At 39.2% G+C, this 27,706-nt stretch overlaps 1 protein-coding gene and 1 long non-coding RNA gene across 5 annotated transcripts in view; both read left to right on the forward strand.

Annotated features, from left to right (window-relative positions):
• The window catches only part of LOC128643207 (histo-blood group ABO system transferase-like), a 138,031-nt gene extending 132,918 nt beyond the window's left edge, over nucleotides 1-5,113 (forward strand). For 2 of the 4 annotated variants that reach the window (XM_053696191.1, XM_053696192.1), the window contains one exon: nucleotides 1,966-5,113. In XM_053696191.1, the coding sequence (XP_053552166.1) occupies nucleotides 1,966-2,653 (688 nt within the window). In that variant the 3' untranslated portion in view covers nucleotides 2,654-5,113. The remainder of the gene's footprint in view (nucleotides 1-1,965) is intronic. The other 2 variants (XM_053696190.1, XM_053696193.1) reach the window with 1 other exon arrangement.
• Nucleotides 5,114-24,286: 19,173 nt separating this feature from the next.
• On the forward strand, nucleotides 24,287-27,330 carry LOC128643209 (uncharacterized). The gene is made up of 4 exons (XR_008399785.1): nucleotides 24,287-24,373; nucleotides 24,528-24,575; nucleotides 26,908-26,947; nucleotides 27,190-27,330. It is a non-coding gene; the product is annotated as an uncharacterized LOC128643209 (long non-coding RNA).
• Nucleotides 27,331-27,706: the final 376 nt, after the last annotated feature.

Raw genomic sequence — 27,706 nt, forward strand, 5'->3', positions numbered from 1 at the left:
TTATTTAGTCTGTTTGGCAGCACTGGAATGAAACTAGCCTAATATTTATGTAGTCTGTACGGCAGAACTGGAATGAAACTAGCCTAATATTTATGTAGTCTGTACGGCAACACTAGCATGTAGCTAGCCTTATATTTATGTAGTCTGTAAGGTAACATTGGCATGTAACTAGCCTCATATTTATGTAGTCTGTACGGCAACACTAGCATGTAACTAACCTTATATTTATGCAGTATTTACGGCAACACTGGCATGTAACTTGCTATCTTTTTATGTAGTCTGTACAGCAACACTGGCGTTTTACTAACCTTATATTTATGTAGTCTGTAAGGCAACACTGGCGTGTAATTAACCTTATATTTATGTAGTCTGTACGATAACACTGGGATGTAACTAGCCTCATATTTATGTAGTCTGTACGGCAAAACTGACATGTCACTAGCCTTATATTTATGCAGTCTGTATGGCAACACTAGCCGTCTGTGTTTAGGAACATGATCTATTCCTTGGACTTTTAACAAAGTATCATTTGATTCATGTTCTTGTCTAAAGTGTCTGGCTATAGGTGTATTGCTGTCTGGATTACTTATATCTCTCAGATGTTGTAAAACCCTATCTCTTAAGGCACGTTTGGTACGTCCTACATATTGTTTGTTACAACCTTGACATGTCAATAAATATGACGTGTTATATTACGTGTTTGTTAAATAAGATTTTGTATTTGTACCCTGTTGTGGATGAATTTAATTTATCGCCCTGTTTAATGTGTCCACATGTTCTTCAAATTCTTCCATTACACTTATTGCATCCCACCCTCCTGGGAAGTCAAGAAAATTTGTTTTGTGGTAACATTGAGGGGGATAGAATGTTCCTTAGCGTTTTTAGCTTTTTGTGTAGAAAAGTTACATCCATTAGATATAATGCTCTTTAATTTTGTATCTCCTTTGAGTATTGGAAGGCAACCACGTATGATGTTACATATTTTTACGTAGTCCTGGCTAGTGGCTATATGTGGTGACAAAAGTAGTCTTTCTACTATTTTTGTGGCTAGTTTGAGCTTTTGGTCTCAATAAACCATCTCTTTGTAATTGATCAACTTTTACTTTTGTCTCTCTTAGTAGATTAGGATCATATCCACAAGCTTCTAATCTTGTGTATTTTTTACATGTTGTTGATATTTATGTTCTGATAAAAAAATTACATTTGATCCATAAAAATTGACCACAAGGGTATTGATTGTTTGACCACAATTGATTGATTGTTTGGTGTGTTTTGGATGACACAAAGTGACGTGTAAAATTGTGTTTTCTGCTGTGCTTTTTCTTAAAAAAATTCAACTGTGTGTTGTAAAAAAAATTCAGTATAAGAGTGATGTTCAAAAAATCAATTTGGTGACACACTGAAAAAAAAATGTAGTTTAAAGTGACAGTCTACACCAATAATGTTGTTGTTAAAAAAGATAGATAACACCTTTACTACCCGTTCCCCAGCTTTGCACAACCAACATTGTTATATTAATATACTTTATAACATTTAAACCTCTAAATCTCTGCCTGTTTCTAAGCCACTACAGACAGCCTCTTATCACATGCTTTTTTATTAGCTTTTCACAAGAGACTGCTAATCCATAACGATAACATTGTGCTCTCTCTTTCTCTTGGAGTTGTGGCTGACACTGCACAAATTGGCTAAAATGTAAGTCAATAGATAATAAATAAATAGCCATGTGATCAGGGGGCTGTCAAAAGAGGCTTAGATACCAGGTAATCACAGAGGTTAAAAGTTTATTAATATTAACATGTTGGTTATGCAAAACTGGGGAATCGGTAATAAAGGGATTATCTATCTTTTTAAAATATACAAATTTTGGAGTTGGCTGTTCCTTTAAAATAGGATTAACATAAGCAAAAAACTCCAATGATGTTCATTCCATAGTAAGAGATTCTGTGTATTTTTTCTTTTCAGATACATAGTCTTTATAAAAACATTCATTGAAACAGCTGAACAATTCTTTATGGTGGGGAACAAAGTCAACTACTATGTGTTCACTGATCGTCCCACTGATGTCTCTTTTATTCCACTCAAAGAGGGGAGACGCTTGGTGGTTCTAGAGGTCCCCAGCTACAAACGATGGCAGGAAGTCACCATGAGGCGTATGGAGATGATACGTAACTATTCTCAACAGTTGTTCATCAATGAGGTTGATTACTTGGTATGTGTTGATGTAGACATGAAATTTAGTGATGAAGTTGGAGTGGAAATCCTAAGTGATGTGTTTGGAACTTTACACCCTTCATTCTATGGAGCATCACGCGAGCAGTTTACCCATGAGCGACGACCTCAGTCAGAAGCTTTCATCCCTGTTGATGAGGGGGATTTTTATTATGCAGGAGGATGTTTTGGGGGAACAGTAGAGGAAGTCTATAAACTGACTAACTTTTGTCACAATGCTATGATGACAGACAAAGGAAAAAATATAGAAGCAATCTGGCATGATGAGAGCTATTTAAACAAGTATTTCCTTTATCATAAACCAACAAAGGTTCTTTCTCCAGAATATCTTTGGAACAATAATTTTGGTGGTCGAAATTTCCTGAAGAGGAGAAGGTTTGTTGCTGTTACAAAGAATAATGTTGAAATCCGCAAAAATTAAATTATGGAAACTGTAAAAAACACATGGGACCAGAAGTCTATTTCATGGATAGGAAGAATAGCCTTCTAAAACTCTACAGCTCCCCATTCATCAGGGAGGACTCACATCCCCATCAGTCATAAAATATTATGAAGGTGCTATGCTTATGCATATTTCTCAATGGGGAGTACTCCAATCCTGTGATAGATGGAGAGAAATTGAACAGGCTTCTTTGCCATCCAATATCCTTCTTAAAGATGTAATTTGGACTCCCCTGCATAGTCGTAGAAATCTGGGCATATATAATATGGTCATCTTAGAGTGCCTGTCTGTCTGGGATAAGGTTAGACATCGCCAACTAATCGCCCCCACCCCTGCCCCATCACCTCGGTAGCTGGCTTATTCACTGGCTTAGCCGAAACTCACACCAATATTTGAGCTTGGTTGAAGATTAGCAAAGTTTCAGATTTCTGGTCTGTCACGCAATCAGACGGGTTCATAGACTTAACACAACTGGACCAGCATGCAGACATCCCTCCATTCCTCCCTTTTGAAATCCTTAGGGCCAAAAGCTTCCTGAAAAGCTGGGGCTTTCTTTCCTCTTCCTCCCGATCTTTTTTCCCCTGGGAGTCCATCTGGCAAGGGGGACGCAGGCTTATCAGGCCATTATCAATACATTATAACCTTCTAGAGGGCACTTCACCGCCTGCTTTAGCTCCACACCTGACTAGATGGGACAATCTCCTACACACCAACACCCCCACCGACTCCTGGCAAAAGGCCATTCTACTGACAAAAAAGACCCTACACTGCATAACAATGTTTGAAACTTACTACAAAGTTCTCTCCCACTGGTACCTTGTCCCTACTCGACTGTCTAAAATGTATGCAGGAACCTCGCCCCTATGCTGGAGAGGCTGTGGCTTACAAGGTAGCCTGTTGCACATTTGGTGGGAATGCCCCAATATCAGACCCCTATGGGAGAGAGGGATCCGCACCCTCACTGACTTTGGCATTAGGATGCCTGACAGTCCAGCCCTTGCCCTTCTCCATCTAGGCCTCCACTGCTTCCCCAAACACCAAAGCCTTTTTGGTGTGTACCTACTGTCCTTGATCAAAACCAATATAGCCAGATCTTGGAAAAAGGAATTCTCCCCTAAGTTGGAGGACATTGTAAACACAATGGCCTATCTATATACCATGGAAAAGGCCATATATCTTGACCTCAACAAATCCGACCTATTTGAAATGGCCTGGGCTGATTGGAAAGACAGACATAACACCCTATGGCACCCATCTGCCATGACACAGGATACCCGACCTAATAACTAGTGGTCTGCCCACTTTCCCTTTTCTTAAAAGTCAGTACAGATAGCTAGATGGAATAGCTGTGACGCACCCCTTCCTTTTTTCCCCCTACTCCCCCAAATATGTTCCCCCCACTCTTTCCCTTCCCCTTCCTGTTTTAATTACATATATGTTGAAGTGCTCTATTGTACAACCATTGATTCTCTCATCACTACATAGCATATCCTATATTCCAGCTTCACACATGTTGAAAACAGCCTGTATTGATTTTCAATGTACAAAGTATGTTATGTACTTTATTGAATTTTATCTTTGTGAAGGGGTCCTGCGAGTCCCCAATAGTTGTATTATTTTCCAAAACTATGAATAAAAATAATATACAGTATAAAAAAAAATTTAAAAAAAAAATGGAAACTGAATGGCTTATTATGGACTGAATCTTGAAACATTTTTAAAATGTGCCATGTTCTCTTAAAATACTCTTCAAAAAATGTCTGTGACTTACCATGCTGTGTCTCTTTATGCAAGTCCATTTTTGCTGGCCTACACTCTTCTTCCCTTCTCATGTTGTCAATAACTCTTCTGTTAGCCTCAGAATTCTTGTCTCTTTGTGCAATTCTTGTCTCTTTGTGCAATCCCAACTTTGGGAGGCTTCCCTCTACATTTTGTCAATAAGTCTACTTAGGTTGTCCAAATCCCCAGTGGCCATTCTCTTTGGTGATTTCTCTTTTCTCTCTATCATAACAGTATTACAATGTAACTGTAATGTATGGCATTTCATGCCTTGTTATTGTGTCTCCCCCCCCCCCCCACAAAAAAACCCCACCTATCCAGAGACTAATCATGTACATCTAACCTCTATTCTTGATTTTCCCCTTAGTTTCAGACCTGTGATCTCTGTTAATATTTTTTTTATTTCTCATTATCTCCTTTATTCTGAATTACTTGGTCTGAATAATCTATGTTTCACTAGAGGATATATAGGAAATAATGACAAAGAACTATCACCTTATTATTTAGTGTTAACTTGGAGATCCCACCAGCTTAACCTGTCAGTGGTTTCAGCATCTTCTATTATCTGAATATTATCATTTACCATTACTAGGGAAAACATCTATCAAAATGTCAACTAGAAATTTTATTTTAGGAAAGTGTATAAATACGTGACCTTTTCTGTAAAGAAAAAATAAACATATATTTATATATAGGGAGAATTCTGGCACAAGTATATTTTTTATTTATATTTTTCTACACAATGTGAGTTTGGACAGGAGTGGGAGCATGCATTTGGCTAGATTCAATAAACCCATTTATGACTTTAATATCTCATAGAAAAAAAATCACTACACTAAAGCAAAAATAAAAACATGACAACATTTTCAGGTTTGAAATTGCAAGACACAGCCATGAGACAAGATACTTCATAGGGGCGGTAGAGTATTTTTGAATTCAGCATGTTGAGCTGAGGTGTAGATGAAAATCTCAGCAGTGCCTCCAGAACGCCCTAACAGAACAAAATTATTAACATTTGCATAAACCAATTTGCAAATGTGTTGTGGTTGTAATATTTTACTGTGTTTCTATTGGTTCATGATTAATGTGTGAGTTATGTATAATGCACCTCACGCAACTAGGCAGAAACGTTAACGTGCTATTTTAATCTTACTTGAAGGATATGTTACATACAGTATATTACAAATATTAGAAAATATACAGTGGTAGGAAAATGATAGGCTAATCACAACCGATGTGTCCTCCCTATATACTAACATACAAAAAGAAAAAGAAATACCAGCACTAAGGAAAATTATAGAACAAAGTAAAAACATGGATGCTAACCCATTAGAATTTATTCTAAAAGGTATAGAATTAGTATTGGATACTAATTACTACAGGTATAGTAACAAATATTATTTGCAAGTAAGTGGAACAACAATGGGTACCAAAGATATGTTTGTGCATGGGGACCATGACTTGTTTGGGGACCTGGTGGCCCATTGTCATTTCATAGACGATATATATTTTTCAATTGGAAAGGTTCAGAACAGGATTAACACCATGTAAAAACAAATGTTTGGAATATAAAATTAGCATGGGAGTATAGTTGGAAGAATTCAAGTTTTTTTTTAGCTTTAGTGATTTATATAGAAAAAAGAGAAATAAAGACAAAAACTACTTTAGACCCATTGATGTTAACAAATATAACTATATATAAAGGTTCTACCATTTGAGATGGCTTAACAATATCCCAAAGGAACAAATATACCAAATAAATTCTACTGATATGAATACATTTGCTTCACAGTTGGAGATAGTAAAACAGAGGTTTGTTGACAAGAAATTTGATGGAAAAAAAATAGATAACATAATTTATACTTACCTGATAAGTATAAATTATGTTATCTATTTTTACTTACCGGATCAATTCCTTTCTTTCGTGGTGGTGAGAGACTATGAGCCTTGACGTGTCGGACTGAATTTTTTAGGACAAAGTAACTACACTGACTGCAGTAAAAACTGCAGGCATGTAATTGGATACAGCTGCGCTGTCACACAGACAGCTAAATGTGTGCAGTAACTAGGATAGTATATGGACTTTAATTGAGGATAGTCTATTTAGATTTAATAAAATCAAGTAAATACAATAGATTCACCCAAATATAAAAACAACTAGATCATAAAAATAAAAGCATCAAAAATAAAAATATAACAAATAATTCATAACATTTCATAACATTACAATGAATAGCAGCAAACATACAATATATAGCTCAAAATACGTTGACAATCTTTTTTAGACACCACTTTTACTTACACCGAGTGCCGATAGTTAGTCTCCAGGGGTAAAAGTGTACACCTTGCCATTTGTACTTTACCGTTGTTTAAAAGGATTCCTCTATCCTTCTTCTCGTCCTAACTATACAGCTATATGCTGCTTTGCAACTTAACAAGTAACCAAAACAACTAACCAAGACATCAGCTTACTTGAAGAAACACGCTTAGAAAGCAAACACGCTCTTTTTATCTGACTTTCTTGCTTAAGGCATTAAGGCGTTTTCGTTGGTGTCTAAAAAAGATTTTCAACGTATTTTGAGCTATATATTGTATGTTTGCCGCTAGTCATTGTGCTGCTACACATTGTAATGTTATGAATTATTTGTTATATTTTTATTTTTGATGCTTTTATTTTTATGATCTAGTTGTTTTTATATTTGGGTGAATCTATTGTATTTACTTGATTTTATTAAATCTAAATAGACTATCCTCAATTAAAGTCCATATACTATCCCAGTTACTGCACACATTTAGCTGTCTGTGTGACAGCGCAGCTGTATCCAATTACATGCCTGCAGTTTTTACTGCAGTCAGTGTAGTTACTTTGTCCTAAAAATTTTTTGTTTAACAAGGTGTAAGGGATTCCTTGTTTATATACAGCTGCTTTGTGTGTCCAATCTTAGCGCTGTGGTTTGTACATTTTTTGTCCCATGTGGGATTGAATTCCTAGCCAAAAGGAGAAGGCAAAGATACCTAAAGCACCCGAGCTTTCCCACCTCCCTGTATAACTCAGTTTATCATATAGACATACAGAGGAAAAGATGAAGAGAAAGATAGGAAAGGCAAAGTTATGAAGAGGTGCAAATAAATAGCGCCATGAAATAATACAATTGAAGTAGGTGGGGTCTCGTGGACTCTCACTACCATGAAAGAAAGGAATTTATCAGGTAAGCATAAATTATGTTTTCTTTCTTTCATAAGGTGATTAGAGTCCACCAGCCTTGACGTGTGGGACTTAATACCCAAGCTGGGGAGTCCACGAGAAAATGGGTGCAACAATTATTAAAGGCCCAAAAAGTAGATACAGTACCTATCTAGTGGAATGGACTATAATATATTTAGGGGCGACGTCACCACCACGAAGTAAGCTTTGTGAATCACCTGTTTTAACCCAGAGTCATGTGTAACTTCTTATCCATTATGTTGGTCCTCGTAAAGGACAAAAAGGCTACTGTTAACTTGGACTTTGTCTGAGATCCTTAGTCTGTACTTAATATTTTAGGGTTCTGACGACATCTAAGTTGTGAAGGAGTCTTTCCTTAGAATTTGCAGGATTAGGACACAAGGAAGGAACTACAATTTCCTGATTTATGTTGTCTTAAGAAACAACCTTCAGTAAAAACTCATATTGGATTTGTAAAACCGCCTTATCCTTGGAACAGGGGATTCACAAGATAGAGCAGACAACTCTGAAACTCTCCTAGCTGAGGAAATCACTAAGAAAAATAAAAGTTCCAAGACAGAAGTTGAATGTCAATACCATGCATAGGCTCAAAGTGAGTATCCTGCAAAACAGGACCAAAATTCAAATTCCATGATGATAAAAACAAAATTTATGCTTACCTGATAAATTATTTTCTTTCTTGGTAGTGAGTTCAATTCTCTTTCTATTTTATTTCACAGGAAGATAACCAGGTTATCTGATGTTCATATCGTTGTACAGGCGTTAGTCAGGATTAAGGGGGATATTTATCAAGCTGTCAACTATGTTGCATTCACCGGCATCTATACGCTCGCCTAACATCGCCAAACATCGCGGCCCTGGATCTCAATACGATCTCCATATTTATAAAAAAAGACGTCAAAAACACGCGCACCAAGTACGGGGCGATGAGCATCGGACTGTTGTTAACTAATAGTCATCGATGACGCTGCTATTTGTGTTTTTCCCATCTTTATTTATAACATGTCACTAAACGCCGCCACTATACTAAAATGTTTAACCCCTAGCCCGCTGCTCCCTGACATCACCGCAACCTAAATAAAGTTATTAACCCCTATCCCTCCCCGACATCGCTGCAACCTAAATAAACTTATTAACCCTAAACCTCTGGCCTCCCACATCACCACCACTAACTAAACCTATTAACCCCTAAACCGTCAGCCCCCCACATCGCAAAAACCTAAATTATGCTATTAACCCCTATCCCACCACTCCCCGACATCGCCGCAACCTAAATAAACTTATTAACCCCTAAACCTCTGTCCTCCCACATCACCACCACTAACTAAACCTATTAACCCCTAAACCGTAAGCCCCCCACATTGCAAAAACCTAAATTAAGCTATTAACCCCTATACCTAACAACCCCTTAACTTTAAATTAAAATTACAACATCCCTATATTAATATAAATTAAAACTTACCTGTAGAATTAAAATAAACTATTTTTAAACTATTAATTAACCTACTCTAAATATTATACTACAATTAAATTAAACTACAAAAACAAACAAACACTAAATTACGGAAACAAAAAACAAAAATAAAAAAAATTACACCTAATCTTATAATAGCCCTATCAAAATAAAAAAAAACCCCTAGCCTACAATAAACTACCAATGGCCCTTAAAAGGGCCTTTTGTGGGGCATTGTCCCAAAGATATGAGCTCTTTTACCTGTAAAAAAAAAAATACAGCCCCCAACAGTAAAACCCACCACCTAACCAACCCCCGCAAATAAAAAAACTATCTAAAATAACCTAAGCTACCCATTGCCCTGAAAAGGCTGTATCTCAAGCTGCGCAGGATTGGCCCTGGACACACGCTGACTAACAACACGCTGACCCCAGTACAGTTCTGAGTTGTGCCGCATAAAAAATGGATTTCCTTAATTAGTGAGACTCCCACACTTGTCGTTACAGCTGCTATGCCTGGATCAAGGATCTTAAACTGTTTGTGAATCGGATGCAAGGTGATGGTGAGTCTCACAGGAAGCAGTTCCCAACTATTAACTTAGAGGAAAAGCTTTACTTCCAAGATCCTATGGTCTCTGCCGATCATCTTTGAAGCCTCTGCCAATGTATTAACCTGCTTCAATTTGTGCGCTAACTGGCTTAAAGGGTTGCTATATAAGGCAAAAGGATACACTTGGATACAATGGTTTAAAGACTGTCCTCTATGCTCAAAGACTGTACGGTCTGTATCTAGCTTATCATTACTGCATCCTACTTTGTATTATTTGCGATTGCAGATGATATCACTATAAAAGAAATAATTAGGTGCACACACAAAAATATTATATATGTACTAAAATGCACTTGCAATTTATTCTATTTCGGGGAAACCAAAAGGTGCCTCAGGGATAGAATAAGAGAACACTTATTATGTATAGAAAAAGAAAAAGAAGACACTCATTTGTACAAACACTTTAAAGAATTTCACCAGGGTAACACAAAAGATTTAAAATATTGGGGTATTCACAAAATTAAAGGCCATTGGAGAGGTGGGAATATAGAGAAAAGTATGCTTATCAAAGAAGCGGAATTCATATATAGATTTGACACCTTATATGCTAAAGGACTAAATTCTGAATTGGACCTTTCTCCTTTTCTATTTGAGTAAAACATGGTCCTTTGGGTGGAATATTTAAATAGCAAATATTACACGACACATTTAAGTATAGATCACTTTTTATTCACATCTGTTTCTACTAATTTCTGTTAACTTCCCGTCTAACTACTGTTTTGGGGTAGAGCTTGTATACTATTAACCTTTGAGTAATTCTAAAGTAATTATGAATTTGATGCAATGGGTTTTAATAATCTTTTAAAAGAATTTAATTTGTTATCAAGCATATGCTATATACATAGCTATAAGTATTGTTTTTTAAATCCAATTGGGAGTATATTATACTATATTAAAACTAGATAAATGTTTTAAAATATGCTCAGTCACAAACATTTTTTTACAATAAGGATAACAATTGAGCAAACTTTGATATATACCTCCTTAAGAGATATGGAATGAATGTGAACACAATACCACCTTCAGAAAAGGTATCAATTAAGAATGTCACCAATCAAAATGAAGGATACCCCTTTAAAAGGGCCTTTTACATCTGCCGCCACTATACTTGAAAAAGCCCATAGAAGGGCGAAACGCGTCAACTGTGTGGCAGTGTAAATATTGTGATACATTGCTTTTTACATCTACATCCTCATCATTTGTTTTTATATGACCCGGGTTATTTGTTTAAGAACTTTAATTGGTTGCCACCTTTTGAATCTGTGTTTGGAGGAATCAGTTTATACCCAATACAGTTTCCCCTTTCCCTGCGTGCACAAGCACTAAGTGCAGGGTTCATCGTGAGGACACATCGTGAGGATTTCCATCATACGGCTGAGAACAGCGGATGGATCGGCTCTCTTCCTAACCGGAACGTCTTTTTGTGACGTCAGACGCCGGAAAATTTCCAACCCGACCTGCTCGAGGAAAATACCGAGCAACGAGTGATTACACCTCGCTAACAGAAGATAAGGGTAATGTACTGTATAATCATAAGGAGCATATAATCTCTAACATAAGGAAAAGAGAGAGATATACTTTACTTAACCTACATCCTAAGGAAACGACATTGTTGTATTTAAATATATGGGCATTTTCAATATTGACTTTGGATATATGAGACTGCACCTTTGTATTTGAGCTTCAGACACTGCCTGTCATTAATATCCACAGGAACTTTTTATCTCCCTTTTTTAACGGAGCAACAAAAACGATACAGTTTTTTCTATATCCAGAGACATTGTTTCTCTTTTTATAAATATGTGCTTATAGCATTTCTTACAGTGAGTAGTAACACTAAGACATTTTATAGAATTACATTTTTATTTAAATTGAATCAGTAACTTTTAGATCGCAATACTTTGGTTGATATCTAAATTGATATGTGCTGCATGACATTTTATTAACCCATTACTGTGTACAGGGAGACGTCCCTTTTATATTGATAACTAGTGATGTCGCGAACTTACAATTTTCCGCAAATGTTCGCGAACGGGCGAACCGCCATTGACTTCAATAGGCAGGCGAACTTTAAAACCCACAGGGACTCTTTTTGGCCACAATAGTGATGGAAAAGTTGTTTCAAGGGTACTAACACCTGGACTGTGGCATGTCGGAGGGGGATCCATGGCAAAACTCCCACGGAAAATTACATAGTTGATGCAGAGTCTGGTTTTAATCCATAAAGGGCAGAAATCACCTAACATTCCTAAATTGTTTGGAATAACGTGCTTTAAAACATCAGGTATGATGCTGTATCGATCAGGTAGTGTAAGGGTTATGCCCGCTTCACAGTTGCAGACCAAACTCCCCATTTAACGCACCGCAAACAACCGCAAACAGTCCATTTGCACAACCGCAAACAGTCCATTTGCACAACCGCAAACTCCCCATTTGCACAAGGTTGGATACCAAGCTAGCCATGTCCCGTTCCTTGTCCTCACTGATGTCATTGAAGGTCTCTTCCTCCACCCAGCCACGTACAACACCAAGGGTCCCCGAAAGGTGACAACAAGCCCCCTGGGACGCCTGCTGTGTTTGGTCTTCCACCTCCTCAAAGCCACCTTCCTCCTCTGACTCCTCTTCTTCAGACTCCTCTCTCTGCGTTGCCTCTCTCTGCGTTATTATAAGGTGTGTTAAGTAGTACTATTCCTATCAGTTTAATCCCTGTTACGTCCCCTATCAGGGGACGTGTATATGGCATTGATTTTAGGAACCGGGAGATGGAAAAAGATGCTTGGTCGTTCCTCCTACTTCAAATTTGGGGCACTGCGCGTGCAATCGTGGCCGGACTTTTAGCCGACGGACATTTGGCAGACGGACATTTGGACGACGGACATTTGGACGACGGACATTTGGACGAAACACAAGTGGATGTCAGATAACAGTCTGGCCACGAGATAGATAGATTTGATAGATAGATACATAGATTAGATAGATAGATAGATCAATAGATGCAATAGATACATTTGATAGATACGATAGATAGATTTGATAGATAAATAGATAGATTTGATAGATAATTTCCCAGACAGAGAATTACAAGATGTGCGGTCTGGGACCCATGGTAAGGTTCGCAGAGGCAGTTGCGGCGCCAGGGGACGTGTATATGGCATGGATTTTAGGAACCGGGAGATGGAAAAAGATGCTTGGTCGGTCCTCCTACTTCAAATTTGGGGCACTGCGCGTGCAATCTACTGTGCCACCAGATATGAGTGGTGTGTTAAGTAGTACTATTCTTATCAGTTTAATCCCTGTTACGTCCCCTATCAGGGGACGTGTATATGGCATGGATTTTAGGAACCGGGAGATGGAAAAAGATGCTTGGTCGGTCCTCCTAATTCAAATTTGGGGCACTGCGTGTGCAATGCACTGTGCCACCAGATATGAGTGGTGTGTTAAGTAGTACTATTCTTATCAGTTTAATCCCTGTTACGTCCCCTATCAGGGGACGTGTATATGGCATGGATTTTAGGAACCTGGAGATGGAAAAAGATGCTTGGTCGGTCCGGCCACGAGATAGATAGATTTGATAGATAGATTAATAGATGCAATAGATACATTTGATAGATACGATAGATAGATAGATTTGATAGATAAATAGATAGATTTGATAGATAGATAGATCATTTCCAAGACAGAGAATTACAAGATGTGCGGTCTGGGACCCATGGTAAGGTTACTTCCTTTTGCACAATCGAGTACAGGTTGGGAATTGCCTTTTGTGCAAAGAAATTTTGGCCGGGTACCTTCCACTGCGGTGTCCCCTATCAGGGGACGTGTATATGGCATGGATTTTAGGAACCCGGGAGATGGAAAAAGATGCTTGGTCGGTCCGGCCATGAGATAGATAGATTTGATAGATAGATTTGATAGATAGATAGATAGATAGATAGATACATAGATTAGATAGATAGATCAATAGATGCAATAGATACATTTGATAGATACGATAGATAGATAGATTTGATAGATAAATAGATAGATTTGATAGATAGATAGATAGATAGATAGATAGATAATTTCCCAGACAGAGAATTACAAGACGTGCGTATGGCATGGATTTTAGGAACCGGGAGATGGAAAAAGATGCTTGGTCGGTCCGGCCACGAGATAGATAGATTTGATAGATAGATACATAGATTAGATAGATCAATAGATACATTTGATAGATACGATAGATAGATTTGATAGATAAATAGATAGATTTGATAGATAGATAATTTCCTAGACAGAGAATTACAAGACGTACGGTCTGCGACCCATGGTAAGGTTACTTCCTTTTGCGCAATCGAGTACAGGTTGGGGATTGCCTTTTGTGCATTGAAATTTCGGCCGGATACCTTCCACTGCGGTGTCCCCTATCAGGGGACGTGTATATGGCATGGATTTTAGGAACCGGGAGATGGAAAAAGATGCTTGGTCGGTCCTCCTACTTCGAATTTGGGGCACTGCGCGTGCAATCTACTGTGCCACCAGATATGAGTGGTGTGTTAAGTAGTACTATTCTTATCAGTTTAATCCCTGTTATGTCCCCTATCAGAGGACGTGTATATGGCATGGATTTTAGGAACCGGGAGATGGAAAAAGATGCTTGGTCGGTCCGGCCACAAGATAGATAGATTTGATAGATGGATAGATACATAGATTAGATAGATAGATCAATAGATGCAATAGATACATTTGATAGATACGATAGATAGATAGATAGATTTGATAGATAGATAATTTCCCAGACAGAGAATTACAAGACATGCGGTCTGGGACCCATGGTAAGGTTACTTTCTTTTGCACAATCGAGTACAGGTTGTGGATTGCCTTTTGAGCATTGAAATTTCGGCCGGGTACCTTCCACTGCGGTGTCCCTTATCAGGGGACGTGTATATGGCATGGATTTTAGGAACCGGGAGATGGAAAAAGATGCTTGGTCGGTCCTCCTACTTCAAATTTGGGGCACTGCGCTTGCAATCGTGGCCGGACTTTTAGCCGACGGACATTTAGCAGACAGACATTTGGCTGAAACACAAGTGGCTGTCAGATAACAGTCCGGCCATGAGATAAATAGATTTGATAGATAGATAGATAGATAGATAGATACATAGATTAGATAGATAGATCAATAGATGCAATAGATACATTTGATAGATACGATAGATAGATAGATTTGAATTACAAGACGTGCGTTCTGGGACCCATGGTAAGGTCCCCAGAGGCAGTTGCGGCGCCAGGGGACGTGTATATGGCATGGATTTTAGGAACCGGGAGATGGAAAAAGATGCTTGGTCGGTCCTCCTACTTCAAATTTGGGGCACTGCACGTGCAATCTAATGTGCCACCAGATAGGAGTGGTGTGTTAAGTAGTACTATTCTTATCAGTTTAATCCCTGTTACGTGCCTTTTTTTTGGTTTGGTTTTTGAAGCCACCGTGCAGCACCAGAGGCCAGAAAAATTTGGCATGCACACATGCCTGAAAAATTAGGTATTGTTGCAGCCGCTGCTGTAGCAGCGGCCAGAAAAATTGATGTTTGTTTCCCAGGCAGAAAGTGCCCTAAAACATTGCGGCTTGAACCCTAGTTGGTGGTGGATAAGTCACGCAAGTCATCTGGCATTCGAAGATAAAATACAGCACCGTGTGGACCATTTTTAGCCCAAGGCAGCTCATCTCATTAGGCCTTTTTTACTCGAATGTATCGCCCAATGTCAGTCCCTTCGGGATCCATCCCTCATTCATCTTAATAAAGGTGAGGTAATCTAGACTTTTTTGACCTAGGCGACTTCTCTTCTCAGTGACAATACCTCCTGCTGCACTGAAGGTCCTTTCTGACAGGACACTTGAAGCGGGGCAGGCCAGAAGTTCTATGGCAAATTGGGATAGCTCAGGCCACAGGTCAAGCCTGCACACCCAGTATTCAAGGGGTTCATCGCTCCTCAGAGTGTCGAGATCTGCAGTTAAGGCGAGGTAGTCTGCTACCTGTCGGTCGAGTCGTTCTCTGAGGGTGGACCCCGAAGGGCTGTGGCGATGCATAGGAGTTAAAAAGCTCTGCATGTCCTCCATCAACAACATGTCTGTAAAGCGTCCTGTTCTTGCCGGCGTGGTCGTGGGAGTCGGAGGATTACTTTCACCTCTTCCCCTGTTAGATTCCCATTGTGCTGTGACATCACCCTTATACGCTGTGTAAAGCATACTTTTTAATTTGTTTTGGAACTGCTGCATCCTTTCCGACTTGTGGTAATTCGGTAACATTTCAGGCACTTAATGCTTATACCGGGGGTCTAGTAGCGTGGACACCCAGTACAGGTCGTTCTCCTTCAGCTTTTTTATACGAGGGTCACTCAACAGGCACGACAGCATGAAAGACCCCATTTGCACAAGGTTGGATGCCGAGCTACTCATGTCCCGTTCCTCGTCCTCAGTGATCTCACTGAAGGTATCTTCTTCCCCCCAGCCACGTACAACACCACGGGTACCAGATAGGTGACAACGAGCACCCTGGGATGCCTGTTGTGGTTGGTCTTCCTCCTCCTCCTCAAAGCCACATTCCTCCTCTGACTCCTCTTCCTCACAATCCTCTTCCAGCGTTGCCGCTGGTCCAGCAAGCGATGCTGATAAGGCTGTTTCTGGTGGTGATGGTGACCACAACTCTTCCTCTTCCTCTTCACGCTCATCTACGGCCTGATCCAGCACTCTTCGCAGGGCACGCTCCAGGAAGAAAACAAATGGTATGATGTCACTGATGGTGCCTTCGGTGCGACTTTCTAGGTTTGTTACCTCCTCAAAAGGACGCATGAGCCTACAGGCATTGCGCATGAGCGTCCAGTAACGTGGCAAAAAAATTCCCAGCTCCGCAGAGGCTGTCCTAGCACCCCGGTCATACAAATACTCGTTAACGGCTTTCTCTTGTTGGAGCAGGCGGTCGAACATTAGGAGTGTTGAATTCCAATGTGTCAGGCTGTCGCAAATCAAGCGCCTCACTGGCATGTTGTTTCGCCGCTGGATATCGGAAAAAGTGCGCCATGGCCGTGTAGGAACGCCTCAAATGGCCACACACCTTCCTGGCCTGCTTCAGGACGTCCTGTAAGCCTGGGTACTTATGCACAAAGCGTTGTACGATCAGATTACACACATGTGCCATGCGTCAACTTGCACAATTTCAATGCCGCCACCAAATTACTTCCGTTGTCAGAAACCACTTTGCTGATCTCCAGTTGGTGCGGAGTCAGCCACTGATCCACCTGTGCGTTCAGGGCGGACAGGAGTGCTGGTCCGGTGTGACTCTCTGCTTTCAGGCAAGTCAACCCCAAGACGGCGTGACACTGCCGTATCCGGGATGTGGAATAGTACCTGCGGAGCTGGGTGGGTGCCGTTGATGAGGAGCAAGACGCAGCAGCAGAAGAGGACTCAGCCGAGGAGGTTATGGAAGAGAATGGAGATGGAAGAGTAGAGGAGGTGGCAGCAGGCCTGCCTGCAAGTCGTGGCGGTGTCACCAACTCCTCCTCTGCAGAGCCACGCATTCCATGCATGGCAGCCGTCAGCAGGTTTACCCAATGCGCAGTGTAGATGATATACCTGCCCTGACCATGCTTTGCAGACCAGCTATCAGTGGTCATATGGACCCTTGCCCCAACACTGTGTGCCAAACATGCCATTACTTCCTTTCGCACAATCGAGCACAATCTGCCCCCTATCCCTCCATCCCGCCATACTCAATCAAAATGTGAATGCAATGTGCCCAAATGAAAGGGGGTCAAAATAATGAACTAAAAGTAAAAAAAGCTCAAAGTGTGAATGGGATAAAAAAAAGAGGGTAAGGAGTATTAAACAGACAAACGTATATGGTAAAAAAGACAAAAATGATGATATGTAAACAATAAATTGGTGTAAATCAAACAAAATCTAACTATGGGATGGGTATGGGATGAAAGGGAATGGTATATGGGATGAAAGGGAATGGGATATGGAATGTAGGTTGAAAGGGAATGGGGTATAGAGTGTATGTAGTGTTAGTGATAAGTGTATGTATGTATTAAATGTGTTTGCGTGTAAATGTGTTTATATAAGGAATGTACCAAAAAACAGAACTCACACACTCACCCAAACAAACTCTCGTTCACTAACGCTCTCTATCTCTCTCACTCTCTCTCAAAAACTAACTCTCACACTAACTCTCTCTCTCTAATCTCTCTCTAATCGCATTAAACCCTCCAACGCCTAGACCTGCACCTAACTGGAAAAAGTAATACAGTCAAAGAAGCCATGCTTAGAGCGTGCTTATATACCCTAATGTAAATGTTTAATGATGTACCGGTTTGCAAAGTAAACGATGTCCAGATGTGCTTTTTTATTTTATTTGTATGTGTGCAATGTGTATTAGTTGTTTTAATTTGCGCATGCTCATATTGAGTTTGTAAATGCAGATATGTATTTGTTGTCATAGTGATCGTTTTGCATAACATTCTCCAAATGTATTATCTCCAAATCTAAATGTTAATTTCTGATGGTCTCATATTTGTAAATGTTTTTTTATTTGTAATAATGTTTCGTAATCGGCAATGCGAATGTTTTGTTTGTGTATCAGTGCAATTCTGTTTTCATGTTGTTTTGTGCCGTGTTGCAAATCGCAATGTATTTTCCTATGCCTCGTTTAGTGTAAATAGTAGTATGTAGTATTTGTTGTTTCCGATTCTGAATGTTGAATGCGTATGTGCTATGTTGCGCGAGCTATTGTTGTTTGTACATTTGAGCTGACTGTTTTTTCTTGTCCATGATGTTGTATGCGTAATATGACAGAGCAGTGTGTATTTCTCGCGAGATCGAGTTTTAGAAGAAAAATCATTGTATTCTTCATTTTGCATTGATCTCTATGGGAGAATTCATTACGCGCCCGTGATTACGCTTGTGAAATAAACTCGGTACTCGTGTTACCGCGACGCGTTACGAGGTTCTTTTCAGACTCGTAATACCTACGTTATAAAAGGTGCACAATGAAAATAACGTACATGATATTAGCGAGTAGTCATAACGGCACAACTTGTAATCTAGGTGATAGATTGTGGATGCGCTCCTTTTATTCTCTGTTACAGAGTTATCCATTGCCCAGTAATTTATGTTTTTGTTTTCTATTATGTTTGCATCCTTTAAGAATTGTACATTACGTATGTATTTTTTTCTGTCCATTAAATGAGCGCACTTTATATGATTTTTTTTCTGTTTATTACATTAGCTACTGTTCAGTTCACCGTGTATAGGACTGGCTTTTGATCTTTATTTACGTGTTAGTGCGGGGACACATATTCTTTTGTATTATTATTTGGAGGTGTTCATAACTGGAGTACACCTTTGTCACGAGCATTATTTTAAATTACTTAATTTGATATTCCACTTTTTCACTTTTTAGTGCTTATCCAGATATTTGTATGTGTATATATATATATATATATATATACAGTATCTCAACAAAAGTGAGTACACCCCTCACATTTTTGTAAATATTTTATTATATCTTTTCATGTGACAACACTGAAGAAATGACACTTTACTACAATGTAAAGTAGTGAGTGTACAGCCTGTATAACAGTGTAAATATTTTATTATATCTTTTCATGTGACAACACTGAAGAAATGACACTTTGTACAATGTAAAGTAGTGAGTGTACAGCCTGTATAACAGTGTAAATATTTATTATATCTTTTCATGTGACAACACTGAAGAAATGACACTTTGCTACAATGTAAAGTAGTGAGTGTACAGCCTGTATAACAGTGTAAATATTTATTATATCTTTTCATGTGACAACACTGAAGAAATGACACTTTGCTACAATGTAAAGTAGTGAGTGTACAGCCTGTATAACAGTGTAAATAATTTATTATATCTTTTCATGTGACAACGCTGAAGAAATGACACTTTACTACAATGTAAAGTAGTGAGTGTACAGCCTGTATAACAGTGTAAATATTTTATTATATCTTTTCATGTGACAACACTGAAGAAATGACACTTTGCTACAATGTAAAGTAGTGAGTGTACAGCCTGTATAACAGTGTAAATATTTATTATATCTTTTCATGTGACAACACTGAAGAAATGACACTTTACTACAATGTAAAGTAGTGAGTGTACAGCCTGTATAACAGTGTAAATATTTTATTATATCTTTTCATGTGACAACACTGAAGAAATGACACTTTGCTACAATGTAAAGTAGTGAGTGTACAGCCTGTATAACAGTGTAAATATTTTATTATATCTTTTCATGTGACAACACTGAAGAAATGACACTTTGCTACAATGTAAAGTAGTGAGTGTACAGCCTGTATAACAGTGTAAATATTTTATTATATCTTTTCATGTGACAACACTGAAGAAATGACACTTTGCTACAATGTAAAGTAGTGAGTGTACAGCCTGTATAACAGTGTAAATATTTTATTATATCTTTTCATGTGACAACACTGAAGAAATGACACTTTGCTACAATGTAAAGTAGTGAGTGTACAGCCTGTATAACAGTGTAAATATTTATTATATCTTTTCATGTGACAACGCTGAAGAAATGACACTTTACTACAATGTAAAGTAGTGAGTGTACAGCCTGTATAACAGTGTAAATATTTTATTATATCTTTTCATGTGACAACACTGAAGAAATGACACTTTGCTACAATGTAAAGTAGTGAGTGCAAAGCCTGGATAACAGTGTAAATATTTTATTATATCTTTTCATGTGACAACACTGAAGAAATGACACTTTACTACAATGTAAAGTAGTGAGTGCAAAGCCTGGATAACAGTGTAAATATTTTATTATATCTTTTCATGTGACAACACTGAAGAAATGACACTTTGCTACAATGTAAAGTAGTGAGTGTACAGCCTGTATAACAGTGTAAATATTTTATTATATCTTTTCATGTGACAACACTGAAGAAATGACACTTTGCTACAATGTAAAGTAGTGAGTGTACAGCCTGTATAACAGTGTAAATGTGCTGTCCCCTCAAAATAACTCAACACACAGTCATTAATGTCTAAACAGTTGGCAACAAAAGTGAGTACACCCCTAAGTGCCCAATTAGCCATTTTCCCTCCCAGGTGTCATGGGACTCAGTGTTACAAGGTCTCAGGTGTGAATGGGGAGCAGGTGTGTTAAGTTTGGTGCTATCGCTCTCACACTCTCTCATACTGGTCACTGGAAGTTTAACATGGCACCTCATGGCAAAGAACTCTTTGAAGATCTGAAAAAAAGCATTGTTGCTCTACATAAAGATGACCTAGGTTGCAAGAAGATTGCCAAGACCCTGAAACTGAGCTGCAGCACGGTGGGCAAGACCATACAGTGGTTTCACTGGACAGGTTCCACTCAGAACAGGCCTCGCCATTGTCGACCAAAGAAGTTGAGTGCACGTGTTCAGTGTCATATCCAGTGGTTGTCTTTGGGAAATAGACGTATGAGTGCTGCCAGCATTGCTGCAGTGGTTGAAGAGGTGGGCGGTCAGCCTGTCAGTGCTCAGACCATACACCGCACACTCCATCAAATCAGTCTGCATGGCTGTCGTCCCAGAAAGAAGCCTCTTCTAAAGATGATGCACAAGAAAGCCCGCTAAAGACATGCAAACTAAGGACATGAATTACTATAACCATGTCCTGTGGTCCGATGAGACCAAGACAAACTTATTTGGTTCAGATGGTGTCAAGCGTGTGTGGCGGCAACCAGGTGAGGAGTACAAAGACAAGTGTGTCTTGCCTACAGTCAAGCATGGTGGTGGGAGTGTCATGGCCTGGGCCTGCATGAGTGCTGCCGACACTGAGGAGCTACATTCATTGAGGGAACCATGAATGCCAACATGTACTGTAACATACTGAAGCAGAGCATGATCCCCTCCCTTTGGAGACTAGGTCGCAGGGCAGTATTCCAACATGATAACAACCCCAAACACACCTCCAAGACGACCACTGCCTTGCTAAAGAAGCTGAGGGTAAACCCTATTGAGCATCCGTGGGGCATCCTTAAATGGAAGGTGGGGGAGAGCAAGGTCTCTAACATCCACCAGCTCCGTGATGTCATCATGAAGGAGTGGAAGAGGACTCCAGTGGCAACCTGTGAATCTCTGGTGCAGGAAAATAATGGTGGCCACACAAAATATTGACACGTTGAGCCCTATTTGGACATTTCCACTTAGGGGTGTAGTACTCACTTTTGTTGCCAAAGGTTTAGACATTAATGGCTGTGGGTTGAGTAAGTTATTTTGAGGGGACAGCAAATTTACACTGTTATACAGGCTGTACATTGTAGCAAAGTGTCATTTCTTCAGTGTTGTCACATGAAAAGATATAATAAAATATTTACAAAAATGTGAGGGTTGTACTCACTTTTGTGAGATAATGTATGTATGTATATATATATATATAAAATGTTACAACTGCAGGGTGGGTTGGTATTATGTCAGGATGTCACTATGACAAATGCAGGATGGATTGGTATTACGTCAGGATGTCACTATGACAACTGCAGGATGGGTAGGTAATACGTCAGGATGTCACTATGACAACTGCAGGATGGGTAGGTAATACGTCAGGATGTCACTATAGCAACTGCAGGATGGGTTGGTATTATGTCAGGATGTCACTATGACAACTGCAGGATGGGTTGGTATTATGTGAGGATGTCACTATGACAACTGCAGGAGGGGTTGGTATTATGTCAGGATGTCACTATGACAAATGCAGGATGGATTGGTATTACGTCAGGATGTCACTATGACAACTGCAGGATGGGTTGGTAATACGTCAGGATGTCACTATAGCAACTGCAGGATGGGTTGGTATTATGTCAGGATGTCACTATGACAACTGCAGGATGGGTTGGTATTATGTCAGGATGTTACTATGACAACTACAGGATGGGATGGTATTATGTCAGGATGTTACTATGACAACTGCAGGATGGGTTGGTATTACGTCAGGATGTCACTATGACAACTGCAGGATGGGTTGGTATTACATGAGGATGTCACTATGACAACTGCAGGATGGGTTGGTATTATGTCAGGATGTTACTATGACAATTGCAGGAGGGGTTGGTATTACGTCAGGATGTTACTATGACAACAGGATATTTTGATACTATATCAGGATGACACTGTTTACTACATGATGAGTCAGTATTCTTTCCTAAATCCAGAGGTAAATAAAACTGAGGTTTAATGGTAAATATAAAGTAAAATAGTTACACAATGGTACAAATATATAATATCCTGAGTTGTGGGAGGTTTCACTTACATATTCCCAATGACATCAGGTACCTCACAAGGATGTCATATTGTCCTTTCTCAAGCAATATCACGTCTAGCGAATAAAACAGACAGAATAGTTTAATTATCTGAAAACTGCTTATAATTTATTAAACAGAGCAGAACTCATAAAGATTCAGGTAAGGGCACATACATTTTATCTACTTTTCTGTTCACCAATTCCCCAGTCACTTTTTGTTTATGTGTATCTTATTTCCCTTACTGAGGCAAGTTAGGAACTGATATAAATAATTTCCTGTACAGAACAAGCAATCACTGTGTAGCATATTCTATTCTCAGAACTTTGAATATATATATATATATACTGTTTGTCTGAGGAGGGTTTCTTAACCTGAAAATGTTTAGAATAAAGTGACCACATTAGTTGATGAAAGACCTTTGGAGTGCGCTTCTTCTCTGAATATATATATACACACATATATGTATACATGCATACATACATAAATACACACATACTTAAATATATATATACATACACACACACACACATATATATATATATATATAATATATATATATATATATATATATATATATATATACATACCTGTATATTTTCTTAAAGGAACAGTAAACTCATAATTAGTCATTCATTATTTAGACAGAACATACAATTTTAAACAACTGTCCAATTTACTTCTATTATTTACTTTGCTTCCTTCTCTTGTTATCCTTTATCTAGGTAAGCTCAGGTGGCTGCACATATATATATACTGATTTTCATTGGTTCATCCATGTGTTTAGTTAAAAACCAGTTGTGCATTGCTGTTCCTTCAACAAATGATACCAAGAGAATGAAGCAAATTTAATGCTAGAAGTAAACTTGAAAGTTGTTTTAAATTGTATGTTCTACCTAACTCATGAAATAAACATGTTGGCCTTTATGTCCCTTTAACTACATATTATTTTCACAATAACTAAATGAAATGAATGTATTTGGCTTTTCATAGTAATGCAAGCAGAGGGACAATAAAGTGATTATTATTTATATTTCTGCTATAATCAGCTTACAAGAGGAGGGGTCAGTAAAGTGTAAGGTCATGTGACTGCAGTGAGCCCCAGACACAATGTATCCACTGATTACCTGTGATCCTTATCTCCATTGGCTGAGAGGAGTCATGCGTGCCACAGGTGTAGAGGCTGCTGGGTATAAAAGCTGACTCAGCCCTGGAGGTTTATTGGGATTTGTTTAGTGCTAATATTAGTTTGTAGTTATTGCCCCTCTTGTGTTCTGTTTAGAATAGGAGGCCCCCTGGCTGTGTTTTGCTGCTTGTGCCTAAGGTAAGTACCTACATCTCTAGTACTGTTTGAGTGTAAGTGCTTCTCTAATAGCCTAACCCCCTGGGTCACTGGCTTGTTAGAACTATTTCTCCTTGTTGTGCTGGGGAGGCTGGTGTGGGTCAGTAGCTGATGCTTTGTTCTCTGGTCTCTGCAGGTTGTGAAGAGGAGGAAGTCTCTGGCTGGGGGTCGATGCTTGTAATAAGTGAGTATTTATCTGTGGTTATATAACTACTGCTGGTGAATTACTCATCACTTTCAGCTCTAGTTCTCCAGACATTGCTGTTAATAAGAGGACACTGAGCGTTTCATATCTGTATATCCCTTTAACTGAGCCACTGGTTAATAAGGGGACACTGTGCATTTCATATCTGTATATCCCTTTAACTGAGTCCCTGGTTAATAAGGGGACACTGTGCATTTCATATCTGTATATCCCTTTAACTGAGCCACTGGTTAATAAGGGGACACTGTGCCTTTCATATCTGTATATCCCTTTAACTGAGCCACTGGTTAATAAGGGGACACTGTGCATTTCATATCTGTATATCCCTTTAACCGAGCCACTGGTTAATAAGGGGACACTGTGCATTTCATATCTGTATATCCCTTTAACTGAGCCACTGGTTAATAAGGGGACACTGTGCATTTCATATCTGTATATCCCTTTAACTGAGCCACTGGTTAATAAGGGGACACTGTGCATTTCATATCTGTATATCCCTTTAACCGAGCCACTGGTTAATAAGGGGACACTGTGCATTTCATATCTGTATATCCCTTTAACTGAGCCACTGTTTAATAAGGGGACACTGTGTGTTTCATATCTGTATATCCCTTTAACTGAGCCACTGGTTAATAAGGGGACACTGTGCGTTTCATATCTGTATATCCCTTTAACCGAGCCACTGGTTAATAAGGGGACACTGTGCATTTCATATCTGTATATCCCTTTAACTGAGCCACTGGTTAATAAGGGGACACTGTGCATTTCATATCTGTATATCCCTTTAACTGAGCCACTGGTTAATAAGGGGACACTGAACCCAAATTTTTTTTCTTTCGTGATTCAGATAGAGCATGCAATTTTAAGCAACTTTTTAATTTACTCCTATTAATTTTTCTTCGTTCACTTGCTATCTTTATTTGAAAAAGAAGGCATCTAAGCTTCTTTTTTGGTTCAGTCCTCTGGACAGCACTTTTTTTATTGGTGGATGAATTTATCCACCAATCAGCAAGAATAACCCAGGTTATTCACCAAAAATGGGCCGGCATCTAAACTTACATTCTTGCATTTCAAATAAAGATACCAAGATAATGAAGAAAATTTGATAATAGGAGTAAATTAGAAAGTTGCTTAAAATTGCATGCTCTATCTGAATCACGAAAAAATTTGGGTTTAGTGTCCCTTTAAGTAAAACATTTTCACAAGAAATAAAAGCTTTCCTCTGCTAGTGCTGTCTGCACAAGAGGACTGATAATAAATGTGTTCTGCTAAAGTCCTCTCTAAATGTCTTTTTTCTTTATCCATTAAACAAAAGCTTTGCCTGCAGTGTCCCTTTATGTTGCTGGTGCTCTAGCAAGTGTTGTGCTGAGGGGTTAATTAACACAAGTGAGCTGCTGGTTACACTAAATGAGCCAATTAATAGTAACTGCACCACCCAGATTAGTTACAAGCTGTGCAGGGAAAGGGCAAATGTCCTACAAGTTTGTATCCATCCCAGATTTATATTAATGATCAGGGGAATTATTTAGTGCTCAGCTGTATTTGTCTTAGACTATTTACCCAGTCATGTAGTCTGACTCGGGGTTCTCTGCTTTTGGGGTTCATACAAATTCATTAGCATAATTCTCATGAGCTCATACAGTAGTGATCTCACCCATATGATAAACTGTACAAAAGCAGTGATACTGAAGTGTTGCCGGGCACAAATCTAAGCACTGTTTATTGCTGACAATAAGTAATACCCCTGAAGATCTGATACTAGGAAGAGTGGGGGGGTTACAGAGTATTATAGCTTGCTAAATGGATTTTGTTTGTTACCTGGTTAGGGTTTGTTTTTCTTGCCTGTTCTAGGGAGTGTAGACAAAGCACGAGGAAGAGGGGATAAATGACCCTTTATAGATGTTATGGGATCAGCTAGTACAAAGGAATACCTCCTCTCTTTTATTTTTTTTTTTTTTTTTTTTTTTTCTCTCTCATGGTAAACTCTCCCCTTGGTAAAAACCGATGCAGACTGTTAGTGATATTTTATATGGAGTTTAATTCATCAGTTGTAATGCAGACGCTATAACTCCTGGGGCTTTGTTAATGGTTTTTCTAGTGGTCCTGCTATTTTGGGGGGGGGTAAGATTTATCTAAACCGCTTGTCCTGGTGCACCAGCCTCTCCATTGGTTTACATGGGGTATGTAGTACTAAGTAATGGCAGTTGCCCCTAGATTAATACCTCACTAGGCCAGGAATACTAACTGTAGTGTGACTGATGGGCAAATCACGGCTGTTTACTGTCATTAAGTACCCTCTCTTCTCTTGCAGATGTGTCCCTTCTCCCCCTATGATGAAGACGCCTTACCAGGTACACCACTGTTTTTGTTTTCTTTAGAAAACACTTAGGGTAACCTAGTTACCCTACTCTCACTACCTCAGTCCTGCCCTCTCGGAGGGGCGTGTCCTTTTTTTGCCCCTATGATGAGTGTGACAGGACTGAGTGAGTGAGACCCCCAAGCCGGCCGCTCTTTGATTTAACTCCAGAGGGTTTTTATTTTCCCAGGGTACACAGTAATCTAATTACTGAGGGTTTTTCCCTTTATTTTTCAGGGCTGCACATCTGCTGGCTGAAGGAGATCCCTGTGCATGCACCTGGTGAGTTCCTGCTGCTGCTGGCGGAAGAAGCACAGACAACACCCCCACAGGACCTTGTTTCTGCTCCATAATGTCAATAAATGCTAATTAACTGTCCTCTGCCTGGTGCCTATTATTGTAGCGACTGAGGGTGCTGGGGTGGGCTTGTCTCTGCTTCTTCACTGCCCAGTCTGGGGGGGGGGAGATGTTTGTGAGCAATGTTACATATGCTGGTTGGTTAAAATGGTGCCATAACTTTTAAAACTAGGTATGAACCCTGAAATGCTGTCCTTAATGCACAAAAGCAAACATATCCCATATGCTAAACTCCTGGCTCTGAATACAATCAGCATGGCAGAGACTAAGCTGCTGGAATTAAACCCTGAGGAATCTCAAATAGCAAGCAGAGAATAAGGAATACTCCAGCATTAAACTGCAGGTGCTGGGTAGGTGTAGTATTGGCCAACTGCACTGATTCTCCAAACCCAGTGAC

The sequence above is a fragment of the Bombina bombina genome, chromosome 12, assembly GCF_027579735.1.
Source record: "Bombina bombina isolate aBomBom1 chromosome 12, aBomBom1.pri, whole genome shotgun sequence".
Taxonomy (NCBI): domain Eukaryota; kingdom Metazoa; phylum Chordata; class Amphibia; order Anura; family Bombinatoridae; genus Bombina; species Bombina bombina.